The sequence below is a fragment of the Entelurus aequoreus genome, linkage group LG03, assembly GCF_033978785.1.
Source record: "Entelurus aequoreus isolate RoL-2023_Sb linkage group LG03, RoL_Eaeq_v1.1, whole genome shotgun sequence".
NCBI lineage: Eukaryota > Metazoa > Chordata > Actinopteri > Syngnathiformes > Syngnathidae > Entelurus > Entelurus aequoreus.
The window spans coordinates 53,793,401-53,815,189 of record NC_084733.1 but is presented as its reverse complement, the minus strand read 5'-3'; the positions used below and the strand labels follow the sequence as shown (position 1 = coordinate 53,815,189).

At 38.3% G+C, this 21,789-nt stretch overlaps 1 protein-coding gene across 2 annotated transcripts in view; it reads left to right on the top strand.

The window, feature by feature from the left end:
• mnat1 (MNAT1 component of CDK activating kinase) overlaps positions 1 to 21,789 on the top strand; it is a 140,644-nt gene that overhangs the window by 92,389 nt on the left and 26,466 nt on the right. Inside the window, exons 7-9 of one of the 2 annotated variants that reach the window (XM_062042160.1) lie at positions 3,209 to 3,330; positions 6,100 to 6,135; positions 6,305 to 6,476. In XM_062042160.1, coding sequence (XP_061898144.1) covers positions 3,209 to 3,330; positions 6,100 to 6,135; positions 6,305 to 6,440 — 294 coding nt within the window. In that variant the 3' untranslated portion in view covers positions 6,441 to 6,476. Of the gene's footprint in view, positions 1 to 3,208; positions 3,331 to 6,099; positions 6,136 to 6,304; positions 6,477 to 21,789 lie in introns of those variants that run through there. The other variant, XM_062042161.1, reaches the window with a different exon arrangement.

The window sequence follows — 21,789 nt, the reverse complement described above, 5'->3', positions numbered from 1 at the left end:
AACACCCTGAGACGGAGACTGGTGCATTCTAAAGACCGGATATCCCACACCAACAAAAACATTCTGGTGTATGCTATCCATTGTAATGATGAATGCACTGATTCATATAATGGAGAAACAAAACAACCCCAAAGCTGACGCATGGCACAGCATAGACAGGCAAACTCTTCAGGCCAAGACTCAGCTGTCTACTTGCACCTAAGGGAAAAAAAGCACTCCTTTGAGAACAAAAATGTACAGATTCTGTACAGGGAGGACAGATGGTATGAAAGAGGAGTGAGGGAAGCCATCTATGTCAAGGTTGAAGAACCATCCCTGAACAGAGGAGGTGGTCTGCGACACCACCTGTCTTCCTCATACAACACTGTCCTTTCAACCATTCCTAAAAGACTGCAATTTAGCCTCCAACAAATAACAGGAGTTAGAAACAAATGACAAATGGCATTCTGGTTACCTTCTGTGACCAGAATGCCATTTGTGTCATTTGTTTACAACTGAATAAATGCGCTTAGGTGGGGGATTCCGACTTTTTTGGACTGATGGTAGTCGATCCACAGAAATTGTTCTGCCACACAATACCTCAATGCTAACGAGGGAAAATTACACTTCAATGACTGTCGTTGGCTTTGAAAGTAGGATTGCTCGTTTGCATCAAAACAGTTGTTTTTCTCACTACAGTAGGGCCAAACCATCCTTGCCCTGGCACGCTCTCCTGGTTTTTGAGTATAGATATCTGGGGATTTGGCACTAGCCGCTAGACTAGTTATGACCAATCTAAGTCTAAGACTAGATCAGACCCAATCTAAGTGTATGAGCATAAACTGATGAAGCCTACTGAGATATTGGCACCAGCCGCTAGACTAGATCTGACCAATTTAAGTCTAAGGACTTGATGTGACCAATCTAAGTCTATGAGCATGAACTGATTAAGCCTACTCGGATGAGAGGCAAAACGTCTTCTCAAACAAACCAAACAGTCCAGTTGCGATCGATTGAATGTTCTGAGATTACAATGACCTGGATGAATGAGAACATTCATAGACACTTTTAGTCATATTGTTTTTTTTTATTTACTAATGATTTTATTCCTATAAAAGCACAGACCAAGAGTGGCAAACCTCAACCATGAAGCATTCAATACAATGTCAATAAAGCTTTCTATTCTAACCTAACTTAATTCTAGATTATGGCAGGCTCTATGTAATAAAGAACAATTCACAATTGTATATGAGTGCAATAAGAAAAGCAGAGTATGTTTAATGACTTTAAAAAAAAATGTTATCTTTAAAATTAAGCCAATAATGATATTTCTTTGTGGTCCCCATTTTTTTTGTATCGAAATACATTTTGGTACCGGTACCAAAGTATTAATATCGGGACAACTCTAATCAATCAATCAATCAAAGTTTACTTATATAGCCCTTAATCACAAATGTCTCAAAGGGCTGCACAAGCCACAACGACATCCTCTGCTCAGATCCCACATCAGGGCAAGAAAAAACTCAACCCAATGGGAACAACAAGAAACCTTGGAACGTACCGCAGATGTAGGGACCCCCGCCCCTGGGTGACCAGTGCAGTGGATGCCGAGTGGATACGGTTAATAGTGTGAGAGTCCAGTCCATAGTGGGGCCAGGAGGGGATCCTCTTGCACGTAGACACGTCAGGGCGTAGGGACGTCACCGACTGATGCATAAGGAGTGATATACCCCGGGTCCTGACTTCATGTGAAAGTCCAGTCCATTGGGAAGTGTTCACTACACAGACAGAATCCTTTGTTCAAGAGCTCTGAGGGCTCCGTTTTTTGCTCGCTTCTAGCATGTTTTGTCTGTAATCCACTGACGTTTTTTTGTCCTACCAATTTGGTGTTTTGATTTTACGTGGGTATGTCTGTCCCAGAGCTCTACATTCAACTTTGCTGCAAAGTTGTATTTACTATCTGCCATCCGTGCCCTCTTGGATTAGATTGGTCACCTTCCCTTGGCAAACAGCCACATGTAAAGTTAGAAACACAGAAAAACCGTATTTTCATCGATTGTTGTTATTTGTCCGTGTCCTGATGCCCACATTAGGTAAAGTTGCTATATCTGGCTTTACAATGAAAATATTGCTGCATCATACAGAGTTGTGTAAATTTGTTTTGGGTTACCTAATTTAGCTACAAAAACTGGAAAAAGTAATAATAATGTGAAATTTTACACCAATGCACACAACAACCACAATAATTCAACATGTTGCCTAATTAACTAAAGCTAGGGTACCTAAGTTATATTATTCAACAAAAAATACATATCAGCATCATACAGTATATCGTAACAGTAATAATTTCTGAAAAAAATGTACGTCTGTGTGCTGTTTGTGCCTTATAATTAAATATTTTAGTCAATAAAACCCTGGAAGACAAACTAACAAAGGAGTCTCCTCACGGCACAAACTTGTTTGCAGTAAAGCATCGATGCCGAACACCCACCTGGAAAGATTGTGCGCTTGCTTTTACTGCTAAATAAAAACCAATAGATGAAATCAGAGGAAGAAAAGAAACACACTGTGCATCTAAAAAAAAACAAAAAATAGCCAAAATTCGAATAAATATTGGTCCGGCGTATTCAAGATGGAGGGACAGTGTTAGATTAACTTTGGACTCTCAAGTGGCTGTTTTCCTTCTAGACAGGTTCCATTTTCCAATATTTTGTGTGTATCCTTTTGCGTGATGACATGTGTTACAGACTGTCTGCAACATAATACAAACTAGGGGATCCTTCAATGCAACTTCACACTGTCAACAACCTTTGCGTGTGAACGTACAGCTCTCTTGCGCGATTATGCAGAGTTGGGGGTGCAATTTGAATTCTGCCTGGTGACACAAGTACCCCAACATTAATGCCTCTTTGAAAGTGTCAATAAACTCTGAGATTAAATTCAATTAAGATTATTTGTTTTAATGTTTGTTACCAAATCTGTAATATTTTTATAAAATATGTCCCATGTATGCTTGGCTTCTTTCCATCGGAAAGTACAAATGTCAAAAAGTCATATGCTGTATATAAACCAGTCTGTCAAGAACTTGATTGACATTAAGCCCTAATAGTTCGTTTTTTCATGTTGTGTAATTAGGGTTGTGACATAATTTACACTGCATACCAATGAAGATTATAGTCAAGTGTTAAATGTGTTTTGCTCTCTTTTCTCCGTCTGTTTTTTTCCACAGCGTCAGACGGTATCTCTACAAGCTGTACCCAAGTTAGAAGAAGCTCTTTACCACTACAGCCCCCTCCAAATTGAAACATTTGGACCACCGGTGCCTGAACTGGAGCAGCTGGGAAGACTCGGGTACAAGTTTTATTACACACTCAAAACACAAGCACATTTTTTTAAATTATTGCACAAAGAAAACGTTGGTTAAAATGAAATGCAATGATGACAAAGTTTTTGTATGGCCCCTCTTTTCGCCCAATTTAGTTTTTGATGAAAAACATCGGCCTACGATAGCCCTAATTTTTGTATACCATCTATTATGGTCAAACATTGCGCATAACAAATTAGTTTGTTTACCCGCAAATTATTCTACAGAATCGAGTGCTCAAACAAAGAATTCCACGTGTTGGTGACTGTGTAGTCTTTTCTATAATAATAAAGTTGTGAGTGCCAGCGCTTTGAGAAGGTAAGAAACTCAAGAAAGAAAAGTACAAAGACTGCGTCTGCAAGGCTCTCCCCTTGCCTCATCACTGTCTTCGCCAACAAGAATCGTCAAAGTAAAAGAGACCTCATAATTTATATGAATTTTACATTGTTTTCTGAATGTAAAATTTATATGAATTTTACATAGTTTTTTTAATGTAAAAATATGATTATTACCTCTAAAATGTGTGTTGTATTGATATTTGTGTGTGTATGTAACGGAATAATTGGATTTCCATTATTTCTTACGGGAAAATTAGCTTATTGTAAATTAGTTTTTTGTGCTTAGCGGTCTTTGTCAGACGATTTGGAACGGATTACAAAACAACAAAAATGAGGTTCCACCGTATGCTCTGTGCATTATACAGAAATTTGCGTCAGCTAATTCATTTTACCTCATAAAATATATTTCTGTTTCATTTTTTGTCGCAAACTGATTAAATATCTATAAAAGGTAGAGATGTCCCAATCAACATTTTTGGCCCTCGATCCAATTCTTTGATTATAAAACTGGAATTTTTTTTATTGAAGGTAACTAAAGTTAACACAATATTACATTTTATGAAGCTTTTCTTATCAAATTTAGAATTTGCTGATATTTGTTGTTAATCAGATGATATATAAAATTTTTGGTATTGAATGCTACATACAATTTTCTTAACAAAATAAAGTGGCTAATACACAATAGATAAACGAAAGCAAAAAAAACTTTTGTTACCCATTAAAATCATTTGGGTTTTGCACTCAAATGGAAAATGGATTATACTTGTAGATCACTCTGACACTATTTCCACATTCACCCATTCATACACACATTCACACACTGATGGCGGGAGTCATAATAATGATACTTGGTAGAAACGTAGTTTCGCCATAGTGGTGAGGATTAGTATCTTAGAAGCGGCTTATAGACGACTCGTGCGCTCATGGCAGCTTGCTCTCAAATTTGAGCCGTGTTCTGGCAAGACACTGCTTCCTGGAATTCACACACACACGTCCTGCTTGTGTGTAACAAGAATATGGAAATGTAATTGTGTCTCCCTGAGCGTGCATCCCTTTGAAGGAATCTTTCACGGGATTACAATTTTAGGCATGTAAACACTGGGACACAGTTGTGGTAAAGATTGGCTGGGCTTGGCAGGTCACCAGCCCATTTGCCGTTCAGTTAAAAAAGCCAATCCGATCCCATGATCGGGACATCTCTAATGATACTAAGAAGAGTATACAATTGGAAGTGCATAATTATCTGTGCAACTTCTGGGACAGGCTTGTTTGCATTCCAGACCTGGAATAGCACATAAGGGTGTTAAAACAACTCACTATAAGTATTATTTTTGGTATTTAGACACGCATGTCGCTGTTTTGGTGTAGATAGTTAAGAAGTCATTGTGACTCTCATTGAATTTAACTGCGAAACTGAAAGCGAATGAAAGCTAGCAAGCGCCACCATAGTGCTCCCACAAGCCGCCACAGTGCCTCTGCAGCAGCGTCCATTAACACACACAGGAAGTGCTTCCCCCGCCGACAGCCCCCTTTGGGCCAATCAATCTAGGACGCCACTTGTCCAGTCTTCGCCGAATTGCAAGTCATTCATCAGTCAGCCTCAGCCTCCTGCCGTATTCACTACAACTGACTGCTACTGAAACCCGCCTATATACTGAGAATGGTCGGTTTTTATTGGGTGACAGGAGCAAAACATATTTTTGGGTTTGCAGGTGTGGAGCTTGCTCAATGTTGTTTCACCCGAACAGTAACCTTCATTTGAACCTGTATCGTCATAAGTTTGTATGTTCCAAGTAATTACACCAGTTTGTTTTATCAAGACATCAACATGTTTTAAAGAAACATTTGACATATATTTATTGTGATGTGTAGTCAGTGAAGTGCTGATGTGCTACTTCTTTCAGCAATCTAAACACAGTTTTAAATTGTGGGGTTTAGAAGTGGGTGTGCATAAGTGTGTGTGCCACTCGAGGTGGACCAATACTGGAAAGGCCACAAACGCAAATAGGTCTTGAGTGAGGAACTACAGTCCCACAGGCGCAAACAAATACACAGCCTTGCCTGTTCAGACCAACAACAACTCCCAGAATGCAATGTGCTTTTAAGTAAAAGCAAGGAAATAATGCTGACACTTAGAAGCAGTTTGCATATTCAGCTAGAGGTTTTGTGCATGCTTGTTCAGACACATTGATGGCCAAAGCTTGCACACACACAGCTTGTATCCCTCCAACCTGGTATACTCATCCAGTCGCCCCTTTTATTGCACTCACAGCATTTTTGCTATAATAGAACTGGTGTGCAATGTGGTAAATATTCAGATACTAAGTGTGTGTGTGTGTGTGCGTGTGTGTGTGTGTGTGTGTGCACGCGTGTGTGTGTGTGCGCGTGTGTGCGCGTGTGTGTTTGTGTGTGCGGCAGGAGAGAGAATACAGACAAGGTTGAAGGGGGTGAAAAGTGAGTCCCCTGTGTGGAGTGTTGGACTCCAACTTCAGGCCTGTGACCTGTGAAGGGAAATATGTTCCAGCATGTGAGGACATATGGATATGACTCAGTGTGGATGAGCTGGAAACGCTGTGAGGCTGCAGGTACTTATTTTAAAACAAGCCTGTTTGTCTTGGTCAAGGTTCGCAGTGACAGCAGCACCAGTGGTGATTTGTCTTGGACATCAAGAGAGACTAGAACGCACACGCACACACACAGCCTCCCTCGTGGCTTCATTGGCTCTACATGCCAAAAAAAAGAGAAACTGGAAATTGTGATGTATCATGTTGTATGCTTGCATGTTCGAAATAAACTCAAACTCAAACTCAAACTCAAACATGCGGACTCATGTGCAGGATGTTCAGTCAACACTAGGCTGAATAGGGATGCACTTCTAATTCCAGCCAGACTGTTCAGACATCCAAAACAGTCAACCACAGCCTTCATTACTCACACCGTTAAAATTAAATGAGGTCCTATTGAAGAACAGGAGCAAGAGAGTAATTCTGGCTTTAAGAAGATAACAATGCTCATTTTGTGATTAGTGCTGTTGGATTATTTTTACTAAAAAAAAATTAGGGATGTTTTGTATACTATTCAGAGACAGGAACAACATAAAAAATAGTAAAAACAAACATATTTTTGAATTAATACTTTTTTGACATTCTTAATATTTGGTTTGCTACTGCTCTTAGTCTCAGTAGTTTGTGTACCTAATGAAATAAAATGTCCTTTTAGTATATATATAAACACTCATCAACTGGGGGGAAAAAATTAAAAACAAGTTTTTTGTAACCCTAGTTAGATAACCCCTTTATTATAATTAATGATAAAAGATATTATTTGGGATATTTTATTTTATATTTATAATATATTCCAATGTACTGTATGTTGTGTATAATTGTATGTAATTAATTATAGATGATAAACTTTAAACTATTATTATTACCGTATTTTTCAGAGTATAAGTCGCACCGGAGTATAAGTTGCACTTGCCAAAAATGCATAATAAAGAAGGAAAAAAATATATATAAGTCGCATTTTTTGGGGAAATTTATTTGATAAAACCCAACACCAAGAATAGACATTTGAAAGGCAATTTAAAATAAATAAAGAATAGTGAACAACAGGCTGAATAAGTGTACGTTATAAGACGCATAAATAACCAACTGAGAACGTGCCTGGTATGTTAACGTAACATATTATGGTAAGAGTCATTCAAATAACTATAACATATAGAACATGCTATACGTTTACCAAACAATCTGTCACTTCTAATCGCTAAATCCCATGAAATCTTATACGTCTAGTCTCTTACGTGAATGAGCTAAATAATATTATTTGATATTGTACGGTAATGTGTTAATAATTTCACACATAAGTCGCTCCTGAGTATAAGACGCAACCCCGGCCAAACTATGAAAAAAACTGCGACTTATAGTCCGAAAAATACGGTAAACTATTTTGACCACCAAAAAATAATTGTTACCTTATTTGTCCCTTACTTAAATACAATGTGTATTAAGCCAGGGTTGTCCAAACGTTTCCATTGACAGCAGCATGAGGACAAATGTGTTTGATTTTTCATTTTATTAGTTTATTTGAACAGGGACAACACACATTGATCAACATTTCTGTAAATGCGCAAGTTTAAATTACAAAGCTAGTTTCCAACAATAATCCCTGGGCAATATGTAGATGACCAGCAGCAAACAATATCAGATAAAAACAACACTCATTAGTAGTCTACTTAAAATAGTAAAACTTTGATAAATATCTCACACAAACATTCAGCACAAGCACTATACATTAAGCTTCAACAGCACCATAAACAATTACACACGAGAATAGTTGCATTTGTAGCAGGCAGGTAGCAGGCAGGTAGCACAAAGCAGCAAAACATAAAATGAATTAATGATGATGTACACAAGTTTGATTCTCAAGTAACCATGATTTTATCATATTTTTGAATTACCTTAATGTATCAACATAGCGTATATGAGAAAGGATATTGTTCCAAAACTGGACTGCCCCCACTGAGAAAGCCGACTGGCTGAAGGCACTTTTCCTGAGGGGAACTATCAGGTTGTTTGAGGAAGCGGATCTAGTTTGCCTTTTGCTGTGATGTACAAAATCAGAAAGTGGTGGTGGGGCCAAATCACGTAAGATTCTAAAAACCAGATCAGCATAATGAAATTTTACAAAATGTTCTCAATCCAGTAGTTTATATTTGTCCAATATGGTGGTGATAACGAAAAGGTTTCATGTCCAGGACTTTCAGAGCCTGTTTATAGACAAAATAGATCAATTTCAGTGTTGTCTTACAGCCCTGAAAACAGCACGACAGATGTGGAATTATCATGGTTTAACAAAATATTTTAGCAGCTTTTGTATTTAAACTCTGATATACCTAACATTATCAATTTAGTTCAGCCTTTCTTGATGTGCTTTTTTACTGTAAATTGTGAATCTAAAATTATTTCCAAGTATTTATACACAGTTACAACACAGATATTTCCCCCTGCAAAATACATCTGGTAAATCTGATTTCCTCTTAGTGAAAAACATACACACTGTCCTTTTAACATTTAAATGTAAACATCAGTTGTACAGACATTTAGAAACTCCAGAGTTTCAGAAAGATTTTTTGCGACTTCCTCCTTGTTTTTCCCATGTACATAGACCACAGTATCATCTTCTGCGTACATTTTTACTTCACATTCAGAGCACACAGATGGCAGGTCAGCTCAATAAAGACTCAATAAAAGTGGCCACAGGATTGAACCCTGGGGCACATCTAAGTCATTAGCAAGATGACAGGACAATTCATTTTTGACCCAGACAGCTTGTGTTGTGTGATCTAAATATGACTTTATCCAAAATCAAAAATGAAGGATTCCCAGGCCACTTTGATCCATTTTTTATGCTAAAGGCAATCCAACGTCGGTCAAAGATAGTTTAATAGAGGTGGGAATATTTGAGCACCTCATGCTGCTGCCCCCGCGACCCGACCTCGGATAAGCGGAAGAAGATGGATGGATGGATGGATGGATGGATGGATGGATGATTCGATTAAAAAATGATTCAAGTGATTCAGGGACTGAGATTCAATTATAAACTGCTTTTTTATGCATATTTGATTAATATATTATATATCAATATTACATAGTTGATTTATTGTGTATTATATATTAGAAATGTATTATATTTTGTTGTCAATAATATGTATGAAACGGTTCCTCCTTTGGCTACAACTCATTTTGGCTACTGCGTAATTTCTGGTTTTTGGATGTTTGTGTGCACAGCATTGATTTACATATGGAAGACTAGATACATGAGAACCGTAAACGCCTGCTAATTGATAAATGTCCCTGTATGGCGAGCAGGCATCCTCAATGTAATGTTCTTGTCTTCCGAAACCATAGAATGTTCAAAAAATTTGCCCCCGTTGCCATAAACCTGCAACTCAAAGACGTGTGTTATCTATTTACTCATTCATACTGTATCTATGGCATACAGTGCATCCAGAAAGTATTGACTGTGCTTCACTTTTTCCACATTTTGTTATGTTACAGCCTTATTCCAAAATGGAATACATTTATTTTTGTCTTCAAAATTCTACACACAATACCCCAGAATGACAATGTGAAAACGTCTTTTAGAAATGTTCGCAAATATATAACAAAATAAATAAAAAATCACATGTACTGTAAATACCGTAAGTATTTAAGCCTTTGCTCAATACTTTGTTGATGCGCCTTTAGCCACAATTACAGCCTCAAGTCTTTTTGAATACGATGCCACAAGCATGACACACCTATCTTTGGGCAGTGTTCGCCCATTCCATGTACATAAGTATTCACAGCTTTTGCCATGAAGCTCTGAAGTTAGCTTAAGGGCATCCTGTTTCAACTGATCATCTTTGAGATGTTCCTACAGCTTAATTGGAGTCCACCTGTGGTAAATTCATGTGGTTGGATATGATTTGGAAAGCCACACACCTGTCTATATGAGGTCCCACATTTGACAGTGCGTGGCAGAGCACAAACCAAGAATAAAGTTCAAGGAGTAGTCTCTTTAGACTTCTGCGATAGATTGTCCCGAGGCACAAATCTTGGGAAGGGTACAGACAAATATCTGCTGCCTTGAAGGTCCCAATTAGCACAGTGGCTTCCATCTTCCGTAAATGGAAGAATTGAGCTCCTTTGCGTGAATGCCAGGCATGTAAGGCAAGATGGCATGTAAGGCAAGATGGCGGCGCATGGTATGCTGCGGCTATGCTAACGCTCTTGGGAGTGTAGAGCGATTTGGCAAAAAACACCCGTCATTTCTGTCAATTTCATGGCTGGCTCAAAGCGTGAACACTCTGTGATCACATACGACCGACAGACAATTCTGGATGTGGATGGATCGGGTCGTTATAGACTGAAAGATGCATGTACGGTGGACCTCCTCGCTAGCATGGGAATACTTCGTGGGCTACATCGAGCGGCCTTTGTAGCAGCGGAGTCAAGTGCTAGCGGTGACCGCCAATGGAGACGACATAAGCGGTGCGAGCGGAAGCAGAAGCGGGGATGCCGAGCTGGGCTAACAACAAAGAGAAAAGCTAACCAAAGAAGCGTGGAGTCTCCGGGTAAGAAGCCATTCAAACTAGAACTAGCCGGCGTCAGGCTGGATAATCCCTGCACACATAGCAATTATCTTAGAATAAAACACAACTCACATAATGTTTTTTCTTTTGTGACCGTGTCAGAGGCAGACATACATTGTACTGAGGTAGCTAACTATGATGCGTTCAGTTTATCGCAACATCAAGCAAACAATCTGAATATCCCCGTCGTATCAATTCCTAGATATGGTCGAAACTATTTAAAGTGCAATACACATAATAAACGCAACATTATTAATATTGCTACTTCGGATAATTTCAACAAACAATCCTCAAAACAGCCCACTACCTATAATATGGGCTTTTTAAACATAAGATCATTATCTTCCAAAACATTATTAGTTAATGAAGTCATTAGAGACAACAAACTTGACGTCGTTGGTCTCGCCGAGACCTGGCTCAAACCAGACGATTTTTTTGCGCTAAATGAGGCATCTCCTCCTAACTATACCAATACACATGTTGCCCGACCTCTTAAAAGGGGAGGGGGTGTCGCACTAATATACAAAGAAAACTATAATCTTACACCTAACCTAAATAATAAATATAACTCGTTTGAGGTGCTCACTTTGAGGTTTGTCACACCGCTGCCTCTCCACCTGGCTGTTATCTACCGCCCCCCTGGGCCCTATTCGGACTTCATCAGTGAATTCTCAGAGTTTGTTGCTGATCTAGTGACGCACGCCGACAATATAATCATAATGGGGGACTTTAATATCCATATGAATACCCCATCGGACCCTCCATGCGTGGCGCTCCAGACTATAATTGATAGCTGTGGTCTTACACAAATAATAAATGAACCCTTGCATCGCAACGGTAATACGATAGATCTAGTGCTTGTCAGGGGTGTCACCACCTCTAAAGTTACGATACTCCCGTACACTAAAGTAATGTCCGATCATTACCTTATAAAATTCGAAGTTCTGACTCATTGTCAACAAACTAATAATAATAATAATAACTACTATAGCAGCCGCAACATGAATGCTGCCACAACGACGACTCTTACTGACCTACTGCCTTCGGTAATGGCACCATTCCCAAATTATGTGGGCTCTATTGATAACCTCACTAACAACTTTAATGACGCCCTGCGCGACACCATTGATATTGTAGCACCGCTAAAGCTAAAAAGGGCCCCTAAAAGGCGTACCCCATGGTTTACAGAAGAAACTAAAGCCCAGAAATGATCATGTAGAAAGCTGGAACGCAAATGGCGTGCGACTAAACTTGAGGTTTTCCATCAAGCATGGTGTGATAGTTTAATAACTTATAAACGCATGCTTACCTCAGCTAAAGCTAAATATTACTCAAATCTCATCCACCTCAACAAAAATGATCCTAAATTTCTGTTTAGTACAGTAGCATCGCTAACCCAACAAGGGACTCCTCCCAGTAGCTCCACCCACTCAGCAGATGACTTTATGAATTTCTTTAATAAGAAAATTGAAGTCATTAGAAAAGAGATTAAAGACAATGCATCTCAGCTACAACTGGGTTCTATTAACACAAATACGACTGTATATACGACGGATACCGCCCTATAAAATAGTTTCTCTCTCTTTGATGAAATAACATTGGAGGAATTGTTAAAATGTGTAAATGGGACAAAACAAACAACATGTTTACTTGACCCAATTCCTGGGAAACTTATCAAGGAGCTTTTTGTATTACTAGGTCCATCAGTGTTAAATATTATAAACGTATCACTTTCCTCTGGCACTGTTCCCCTAGCATTCAAAAAAGCGGTTATTCATCCTCTACTCAAAAGACCTAACCTCGATCCTGATCTCCTGGTAAACTACCGGCCGGTGTGCCACCTTCCGTTTATCTCGAAAATCCTCGAAAAAATTGTAGCACAGCAGCTAAATGAACACTTAGCGTCTAACAATCTCTGTGAACCTTTTCAGTCCGGTTTCAGGGCAAATCACTCTACGGAGACAGCCCTCGCAAAAATGACTAATGATCTATTGCTAACGATGGATTCTGATGCTTCATCTATGTTGCTGCTTCTTGATCTTAGCGCCGCTTTCGATACTGTTGATCATAATATTTTATTAGAGCGTATCAAAACGCGTATTGGGATGACAGACTTAGCCTTGTCTTGGTTTAACTCTTATCTTACTGACAGGATGCAGTGTGTCTCCCATAACAATGTGACCTCGGACTATGTTAAGGTAACGTGCGGAGTTCCCCAGGGTTCGGTTCTTGGCCCTGCACTCTTTAGTATTTACATGCTGCCGCTAGGTGACATCATACGCAAATACGGTGTTAGCTTTCACTGTTATGCTGATGACACCCAACTCTACATGCCCCTAAAGCTGACCAACACGCCGTATTGTAGTCAGCTGGAGGCGTGTCTTAATGAAATTAAACAATGGATGTCCGCTAACTTTTTGCAACTCAACGCTAAGAAAACGGAAATGCTGATTATCGCGCCTGCTCAACACCGACATCTATTTAATAATACCACCTTAACATTTGACAACCAAACAATTAAACAAGGCGACTCGGTAAAGAATCTGGGTATTATCTTCGACCCAACTCTATCGTTTGAGTCGCACATTAAGAGTGTTACTAAAACGGCCTTCTTTCATCTCCGTAATATCGCTAAAATTCGTCCCATTTTGTCCACAAGCGATGCTGAGATCATTATCCATGCGTTCGTTACATCTTGTCTCGATTACTGTAACGTTTTATTTTCGGGCCTCCCTATGTCTAGCATTAAAAGATTACAGATGGTACAAAATGCGGCTGCTAGACTTTTGACAAAAACAAGAAAGTTTGATCATATTACGCCTATACTGGCTCACTTGCACTGGCTTCCTGTGCACCTAAGATGCGACTTTAAGGTTTTACTACTTACATATAAAATACTACACGGTCAAGCTCCTGCCTATCTTGACGATTGTATTGTACCATATGTCCCGGCAAGAAATCTGCGTTCAAAGAACTCCGGCTTATTAGTGATTCCCAGAGCCCAAAAAAAGTCTGCGGGCTATAGAGCGTTTTCTATTCGGGCTCCAATACTATGGAATGCCCTCCCGGTAAAAGTTAGAGATGCTACCTCAGTAGAAGCATTTAAGTCTCATCTTAAAACTAATTTGTATACTCTAGCCTTTAAATAGACTCCCTTTTTAGACTAGTTGATCTGCCGTTTCTTTTCTTTTCTTTTCTACTCTGCTCCCAACCCGGGGTGGACCGCTAGCCTGTCCATCAGATGGGGTCATCTCTACGCTGCTGACCCGTCTCCGCTCGGGATGGTTCCTGCTGGCCCCACTATGGACTGGACTTTCGCTGATGTGTTGGACTTTCACAATATTATGTCAGACCCACTCGACATCCATTGCTTTCGGTCTCCCCTAGAGGGGGGGCGGGGGGGGGGTTACCCACATATGCGGTCCTCTCCAAGGTTTCTCATAGTCATTCACATTGACGTCCCACTGGGGTGAGTTTTCCTTGCCCGTATGTGGGCTCTGTACCGAGGATGTCGTTGTGGCTTGTACAGCCCTTTGAGACACTTGTGATTTAGGGCTATATAAATAAACATTGATTGATTGATTGATGTTGGGAGGAAACCAGGCACCGCTCATCACCAGGTCAATACCATCACTACAGTGAAGTGTGGTGGTGGCAGCATCATGCTGTGGGGATGTTTTTAGCGGCAGGAACTACGAGACTAGTCAGGATAAAGGGAAAGATGAATGCAGCAATGTACAGAGACATCCTGGATGAAAATATAAAAAGAACAGCTCCAGGACAACTCTGTAAATGTCTTTGAGTGGCCCAGCCAGAGCTCAGACTTGAATCTGATTGAATATCTCTGGAGACATCTGAAAATGGCTGCGCATCAACTTTTTCCTTCCAACCTGATGAGCCTGAGAGGTGCTGCAAAAATGAATGGGCAAAACTGCCCAAATATTGGAGTGTCAAGCTTGTGGCATCATATTCAAAAATACTTGAAGCTGTAATTGCTGCCAAAGGTGCATCAACAAAGTACTGAGCAAAGGCTGGTATGTACATGTAATTTCTTAGTTTTTTATTTCTAATAAATTTGCAAAAAATACAACAAAAAAAACATTTTCACATTATCCTTATAAGGTATTGTGTGCAAAAGTTTGAGAACAAAAACTAATTTATTCCATTTTGGAATAAGACTGCAACATAACAAAATGTGGGAAAAGTAAAGCACTGTGAGTACTTTCCGTATGCACTACATTATTGTCTCTCCTTGCTTATCAAACTACTTACAAATTTCCTCTACTTAGCTGGTTACTCTCTGCTGTAACGCGGTTCCAGTTAGACTTCTATTGAAATGTACAAAGCATTTATTCTTTTCATGTTCCACTACTCTACATTCAAGCTGGTTTAGCACCGCAATTATAAAGGCATGTTCTCCTCTCCTCCTCCCTCCTCCGTGTGTGTCCACGCTAGATCTGCATTTTAGAACCGTCAGTATTACATTATTTAATATATATCTAAATAATTTATATTTGGACATCGATTCATCATCGTCCACATTTTAATCGTGATACATTGGAAAATCCATCAATTTTCCCACCTCTAAATGCTAAGCTATCTGAACAAAACGTATATGTCCTAGCTTTGTGTTACAGGTGACAAAGCAAATACTTGTAATAGCCAATGCTAATATCTAAAATGTCAATATTGTAAATCAACTTTATCTGTACTTGCCTTTGGCACTTTTGCACATTTTTGTGATAAGTATTTTATGTCTCATCTTTTCAGCGAAGGCTGCATATAGAAAAATTTAAGGATGCGGGGGCCATTTTGATATGACAAATTCTAACCAGTAAAATGTCGGTCAATCAATATATGTTAAACTATTTAAAGAAAACATCCACGACTTAGCTTTCTGTTACAAAGCAAATACAATTATTTCATTAATATTTTTATGATTTTATTTTTATTCAGGATTTTATTCGCTTTTTTGTAGTCCTATAGATCTGTAAAACTCTTTGAATTGTCTTGCGTACGAACTGTGCTCGAAAATCAACTTACCTTGCCTAATCTAACCCCCTTGAGATTTTCAATTTCTTCTTCTTATTCACTAATATTGTTATTATACCGCCAAAAAATTGTTTTGAGTGCTGTAGCGCACCCAGAAACTTTCATATCTTGCAAGAAATTGTTGATCATGATCGGGCGGACGGTAATCATTAAAGAGCATATACAGTGAGATGCACAGGTCCGATTTTTGGGTGGAATTAGGCCAATTTAATTTTTTCTTAGTTTTTTTTTTCCAATGTTCTAATCCGGGAAGTGTTTATTTGTTTTGAAAATGTATCGCGGGTCAATACAAAACGAGCCGCGGGCCACTAAAAAAAACAATTCTTGGGCTGCATATGGCCCCCTGGCCACATTTTGGATACCCCTGCAATCTGTTCCTTACAACTGCTTTTTCAACAGTTCAACCACTTTTAAACATGAATAGGTGAAGGGGGGTGTGTTGTTCTGTTTATTTAACATAGATGAGCTCATGTACAGTACATCCCAGACGACCATGAGAAAATGATCCATCATTTGTTTCGACTTGCATGTGTAGATTGTCATCTGGGGTCTGACGTTGTTTTCCACAAGAACACTTTTTCAAAGCTCCGGTTGTGTAGGTGACGAAAGGCTGACTGAGATCCTGGACAAGGACAAATCATTTGGGCTGGTGGGGGCAGGGAAAAATAAAATTTGGCGTGACGCGTTGAAACGTTAAAGTCAAACCTCAAGTGCTGACAAGGAGGCTCCGCCAGAACAGTTGTTTGCGTTGGCTCTGATCACTCTGAAATTACCCATCCTTCTCTGACAAAATTTGCTCAATGCACTTGCCAATAGACGGCTTGTATAATATTTAGAGGTTTTGCCTCCTCCCCCCACTTTGCCTCGTTTTCATAATTGGTGGAAAAAGTTAGTTTTTGTGTTAGGTGCTTGTCAGGCATCTGCCGCTTGTTGCTGCTGGGAAGGATACCAGCTGAATGAACTGTGTTTAGTCTGGGGCTACTCTCTTGGGGATGCATCTCTGATTGAGGAAGTGCACTCCTGTGTACTCACAGACGAGTCATGGAGTTACTTTACTGTACTCCTTATTATTGTGAAGTTTGCTCGCTGTCTATGGGATCGAATGGACTTTCCTTTCTTTAGTTTAATGGTTAGCTGAGCACTACAAATTCTGCCTAGCAACAAGTAACCACACACTTTGATATGTCAAAAACAATTGTTTGTGCAATTCTATTGCTTGTATTCCAACACGTGACTTATTCCCGGAAGTGAAAAGTAGTGGTGGCAAAAAAAGCTTATATCTTCCTGCAAAAAGCAGACACGAGCAAAAAAATCAAACTATGCAATGGAATATATTCCTTAATCAAAAAATTATTTGTCGAGGTTTATATGTCGATTGCGGATAAGCATAGAGGTCTACAACATCTGTGTGTGTGGCTGGATGAAGGAAATTGGTATCAAGACTCTTCCTGATAAATATGCATCGTTTTTGCTCGATAAGGTTGTAGTTCATGATTTACTTCGCGTCTACTGCCATGTTTGTTGCTGTTGCACGTGCTGTTTATGTACGACTGGCCTGTTGTACCCAGTCTTTATCAAAATATAACTATTGATGTCAACATTGTGTATGTGCTAAAAGCTTCCTTTATGTATGCTGCCTTTGGTAAAAGCCTAACTCTTTTAGGTTTTGCTTTGACACACCGAGTTGGTGCTTTTTGAAACACTGGTAGCAAACATGTGTTTTTAAGAAATACAATTAATATCAAGATAATGATTAAATGAGAAATACTACACGTTAAAAGTATATCAAACAAACCTTTAACAAAGTGATCACTGCAAACTCATGCATTATTCGACTCTGCTTCCTTGGACTGGAGTGTAAGCTGCATGCTTTTCTCGTCGTCGTTTCGTAAAATCTTGCACTCCTCCGCCCTTTTTAAATACCTCTAGAGCAGGAGTACCCATTACATCGATAGCGAGCTACCGGTCGATCGCGGAGGGTGTGTCAGTCGATTGCCAGCCAGGCAGTAAAAAAATAGTCCTAAAAATTAGCGATCAATAATCTTCACTATGATGTCACTTTCGTCATTTGATTGACATTCGCGGCACCCGAGGATCTTGTGAGATGACGCTGGGTGCTGTGAGCTCAGTATTAAGAAAAAAACGACTGACAGGAGGGTTAGAAACACTTTTTTATTCAACAGACTCTCGCGCCGTACATGCCATCAAAAGCCTAAAGACTGACAGCATATTTCCCATCTTCACAATAAAAGTGCTGCCCCATCCATCCTGCCTGTGCTAACAAAATAAAAGAGTCTCAGAAAGCTAGCGCACACAAGGTCGCAAGCTACGGAGTTTGCCATCAATGTATTTCTTGTAAAGTTTATAAAAAAGCAGTATGGAAGCTGGACAGATAGGATGCCAAAAACCAACCACTTTCATGTGCTATTGGACAGAAGGGAAGACTATTTTCCCCCTCCAATGTAAATTCGAAAATGTGGAAGTTATCAGCATTCCTGTGAATCCTGTTTGATTCCAATCAATGCAAGTCTTAAGAATAAGGTAATTTACCAACTTATATTCTTGTTTTCATTAAAGAAAGGAATCTATATGTTATGGTTATGGTTATGATTTGAGTTTATTTCGAACATGCATACTATTGCAACATGTGTGTGTTAAACTTGCTTGTATTTTTATTAAAACATCTTTAACATGTTAACAAAAAAGTCTGTTTCATAAAGAAATACATATGAATTATAAATATATATATATTAGGGGTGTGGGAAAAAATCGAATCGCGATTCTCACGTTGTGCGATTCAGAATCGATTCTCATTTTTAAAAAATCGATTTTTTTTTTTTAATTGATTTTTTTAATAAAATCATTTATTTATTTTATTTTATTTTTTTTTTTAATTAATCAATCCAACAAAACAATACACAGCAATACCATAACAATGCAATCCAATTCCAAAAGCAAACCCGACCCAGCAACACTCAGAACTGCAATAAACAGAGCAATTGAGAGGAGACACAAACACGACACAGAACAAACCAAAAGTAGTGAAACAAAAATGAATATTATCAACAACAGTATAAATATTAGTTACAATTTCAACATAGCAGTGATTAAAAATCCCTCATTGACATTATCATTAGACATGTATAACAATTTTTTTAAAAAGAACAATAGTGTCACAGTGGCTTACACTTGCATCGCATCTCATAAGCTTGACAACACACTGTGTCCAATATTTTCACAAAGATAAAATAAGTCATATTTTTGGTTAATTTAATAGTTAAAACAAATTGACATTATTGCAATCAGTTGATAAAACATTGTCCTTTACAATTATAAAAGCTTTTTACAAAAATCTACTACTCTACTTGCATGTCAGCTAGGGGTGTGGGAAAAAATCGATTCGAATTCAAATTGCCATTCTCACGTTGTATGATTCAGTATCAATTCTCATTTTTCAAAAATCAATTTTCTTCCCCCGCTCCCGGCAATGTGTATGTGCCTTCTGGGCTACCGTAGGTATTGCGCAATAAGCAGCGTTGCTACCTGGTGGCTAGCTAGTACTAAGGGGAGTGTACAGTGTAGTGTTGTTGGGGTGCCGCTAAAATGCAGGTAAAAGAAAAAGACACAGAGCAGCCTAAAGAAATACAACTGCTTCCGCGGGCTTTGAAAGCAAACGTTTGGAGACACTTTAGATCTTACCGTGGCAAGAAAGGGCTTGACATGACTCATGCAATTTGCAGACTTTGCAACGCTAAAGTTAAGTATTTTGGGAATACTTCAAATCCCCGCTCTCACTTGGACAGACACCACCCACAGTTATCAGAGGAAGAGGATCATCCACTAACACCACCGGCAGCAAAATTGGGTTTGGTTTTGAAATTGTATTGCATTATTATGGTATTGTTGTGTATTGTTTTCATTTAAAAAATTAAAATTAAAATTAAAAAACATTTAAAAAATTCGTTTTTGAATCGAGAATCGTGTTGAATTGAAAAAATAAAATCGATTTTGAATTGAATCGAATCGTGGGACACCCAAAGATTCACAACCCTAATATATATATATATATATATATATATATATATATATATATATATATATATATATATACATACATATATATATATATATATATATATATATATATATATATATATATATATATATATATATATATATATATATATATATATATATATATATACAGTATATATATATATATATATCAGTGGCGTGCCGTCACTAGAGGCAGGGGAGGCACGGCCTCACCTGCCATCATGGAAAGAAAAAAAAAGTAAAAAGAAAAAAAAAATAATTAAATTGTTGTATGTATCCAGTGATAATACTAAAGTTATTTTCCATTTAACTTCACCAGTTTTAGATTATTTTTATTTTTATTTTCACATTTGCCGTTCAAATACTGAGAAGAGACGGTGCGGTGATCAGAAGCCTGTTGAGGCACGTCACTGATTTGTGCCTCAACATGGATTGTGCGCAATGACTCGGCTAACTGCTGGCCTGCTGTGCAGTGAGACTGTATTGCTATATGAATTATATTATACATTTCCATAGTTTAGTTAGCTGAGGTATATAATGTACAGTGTATTTTGTCAACATCTGTATGTGTGTAACGTATTTCTTGTGCTGAGCGATCATAAAACTGGAGGCTCGTCTCATAACCCCGCCTCCTGGTGCCAAGCACCTCCGCCGCAGAATACACTCCCACACCAACCAAAGCCCACACCCAAACCCTCCACGTGCAAGACCGAATCCACCCAAAAAAGGTCACTTAACAAGAAGCCAAAAAGTGCAAAAACAACAATGCTCGCGCTGCAGGAGCCGCGAACGACCGCAGGGACACAACATTAGGTACACCTGCACTGCAGGTTCATATGTTTGTAAATCTGACTGTGATGATGCAGTGTGCCTCACCAGACATTAACGTCACCGCACGCCACTGATATATATATACAATATATTTTTTCAATTCAACACGATTCTCGATTCAAAAACGATTTTTTCCCGATTCAAAACGATTCTCTATTCATTCAATACATAGGATTTCAGCAGGATCTACCCCAGTCTGCTGACATGCAAGCAGAGTAGTAGATTTTTGTAAAAAGCTTTTATAATTGTAAAGGACAATGTTTTATCAACTGATTGCAATAATGTCAATTTGTTTTAACTATTAAATTAACCAAAAATATGCCTTATTTTATCTTTGTGAAAATATTGGACACAGTGTGTTGTCAAGCTTATGAGATGCGATGCAAGTGTAAGCCACTGTGACACTATTGTTCTTTTTTTTTATTTTTTATAAATGTTTTAATGATAATGTCAATGAGGGATTTTTAATCACTGCTATGTTGAAATTTTAATTAATATTGATACTGTTGTTGATAATATTCATTTTTGTTTCACTGCTTTTGGTTTGTTCTGTGTCGTGTTTGTGTCTCCTCTCAATTGCTCTGTTTATTGCAGTTCTGAGTGTTGCTGGGTCGGGTTTGGTTTTGGACTTGGATTGCATTGTTATGGTATTGCTGTGTATTGTTTTGTTGGATTGATTAATTTAAAAAAATAAAATAAATTTAAATAAAAAAAGTTGAAAATCGATTTTTTCCCACACTCCTAATATATATATATATATATATATATATATATATAATTATTATATATATGTATATATAATTATTATATATATGTATATATATAATTATTATATATATGTATGTATTTATATGAAGATGAGGTAAAAGTAGGTAATTTGGTCATTTGAAAAGTAGTTCGCCTGCTGATCAAGTGTGGCCACTTCTGCTCTAAAGAAACTCTGAAGAAACGTTTATACTTTTCGCGATTTGAACGATTCGTACAGATGAAAAGAACACAAGCTCAGGGTATTTTTGCTAAGAGAAAGGCGAAATGGC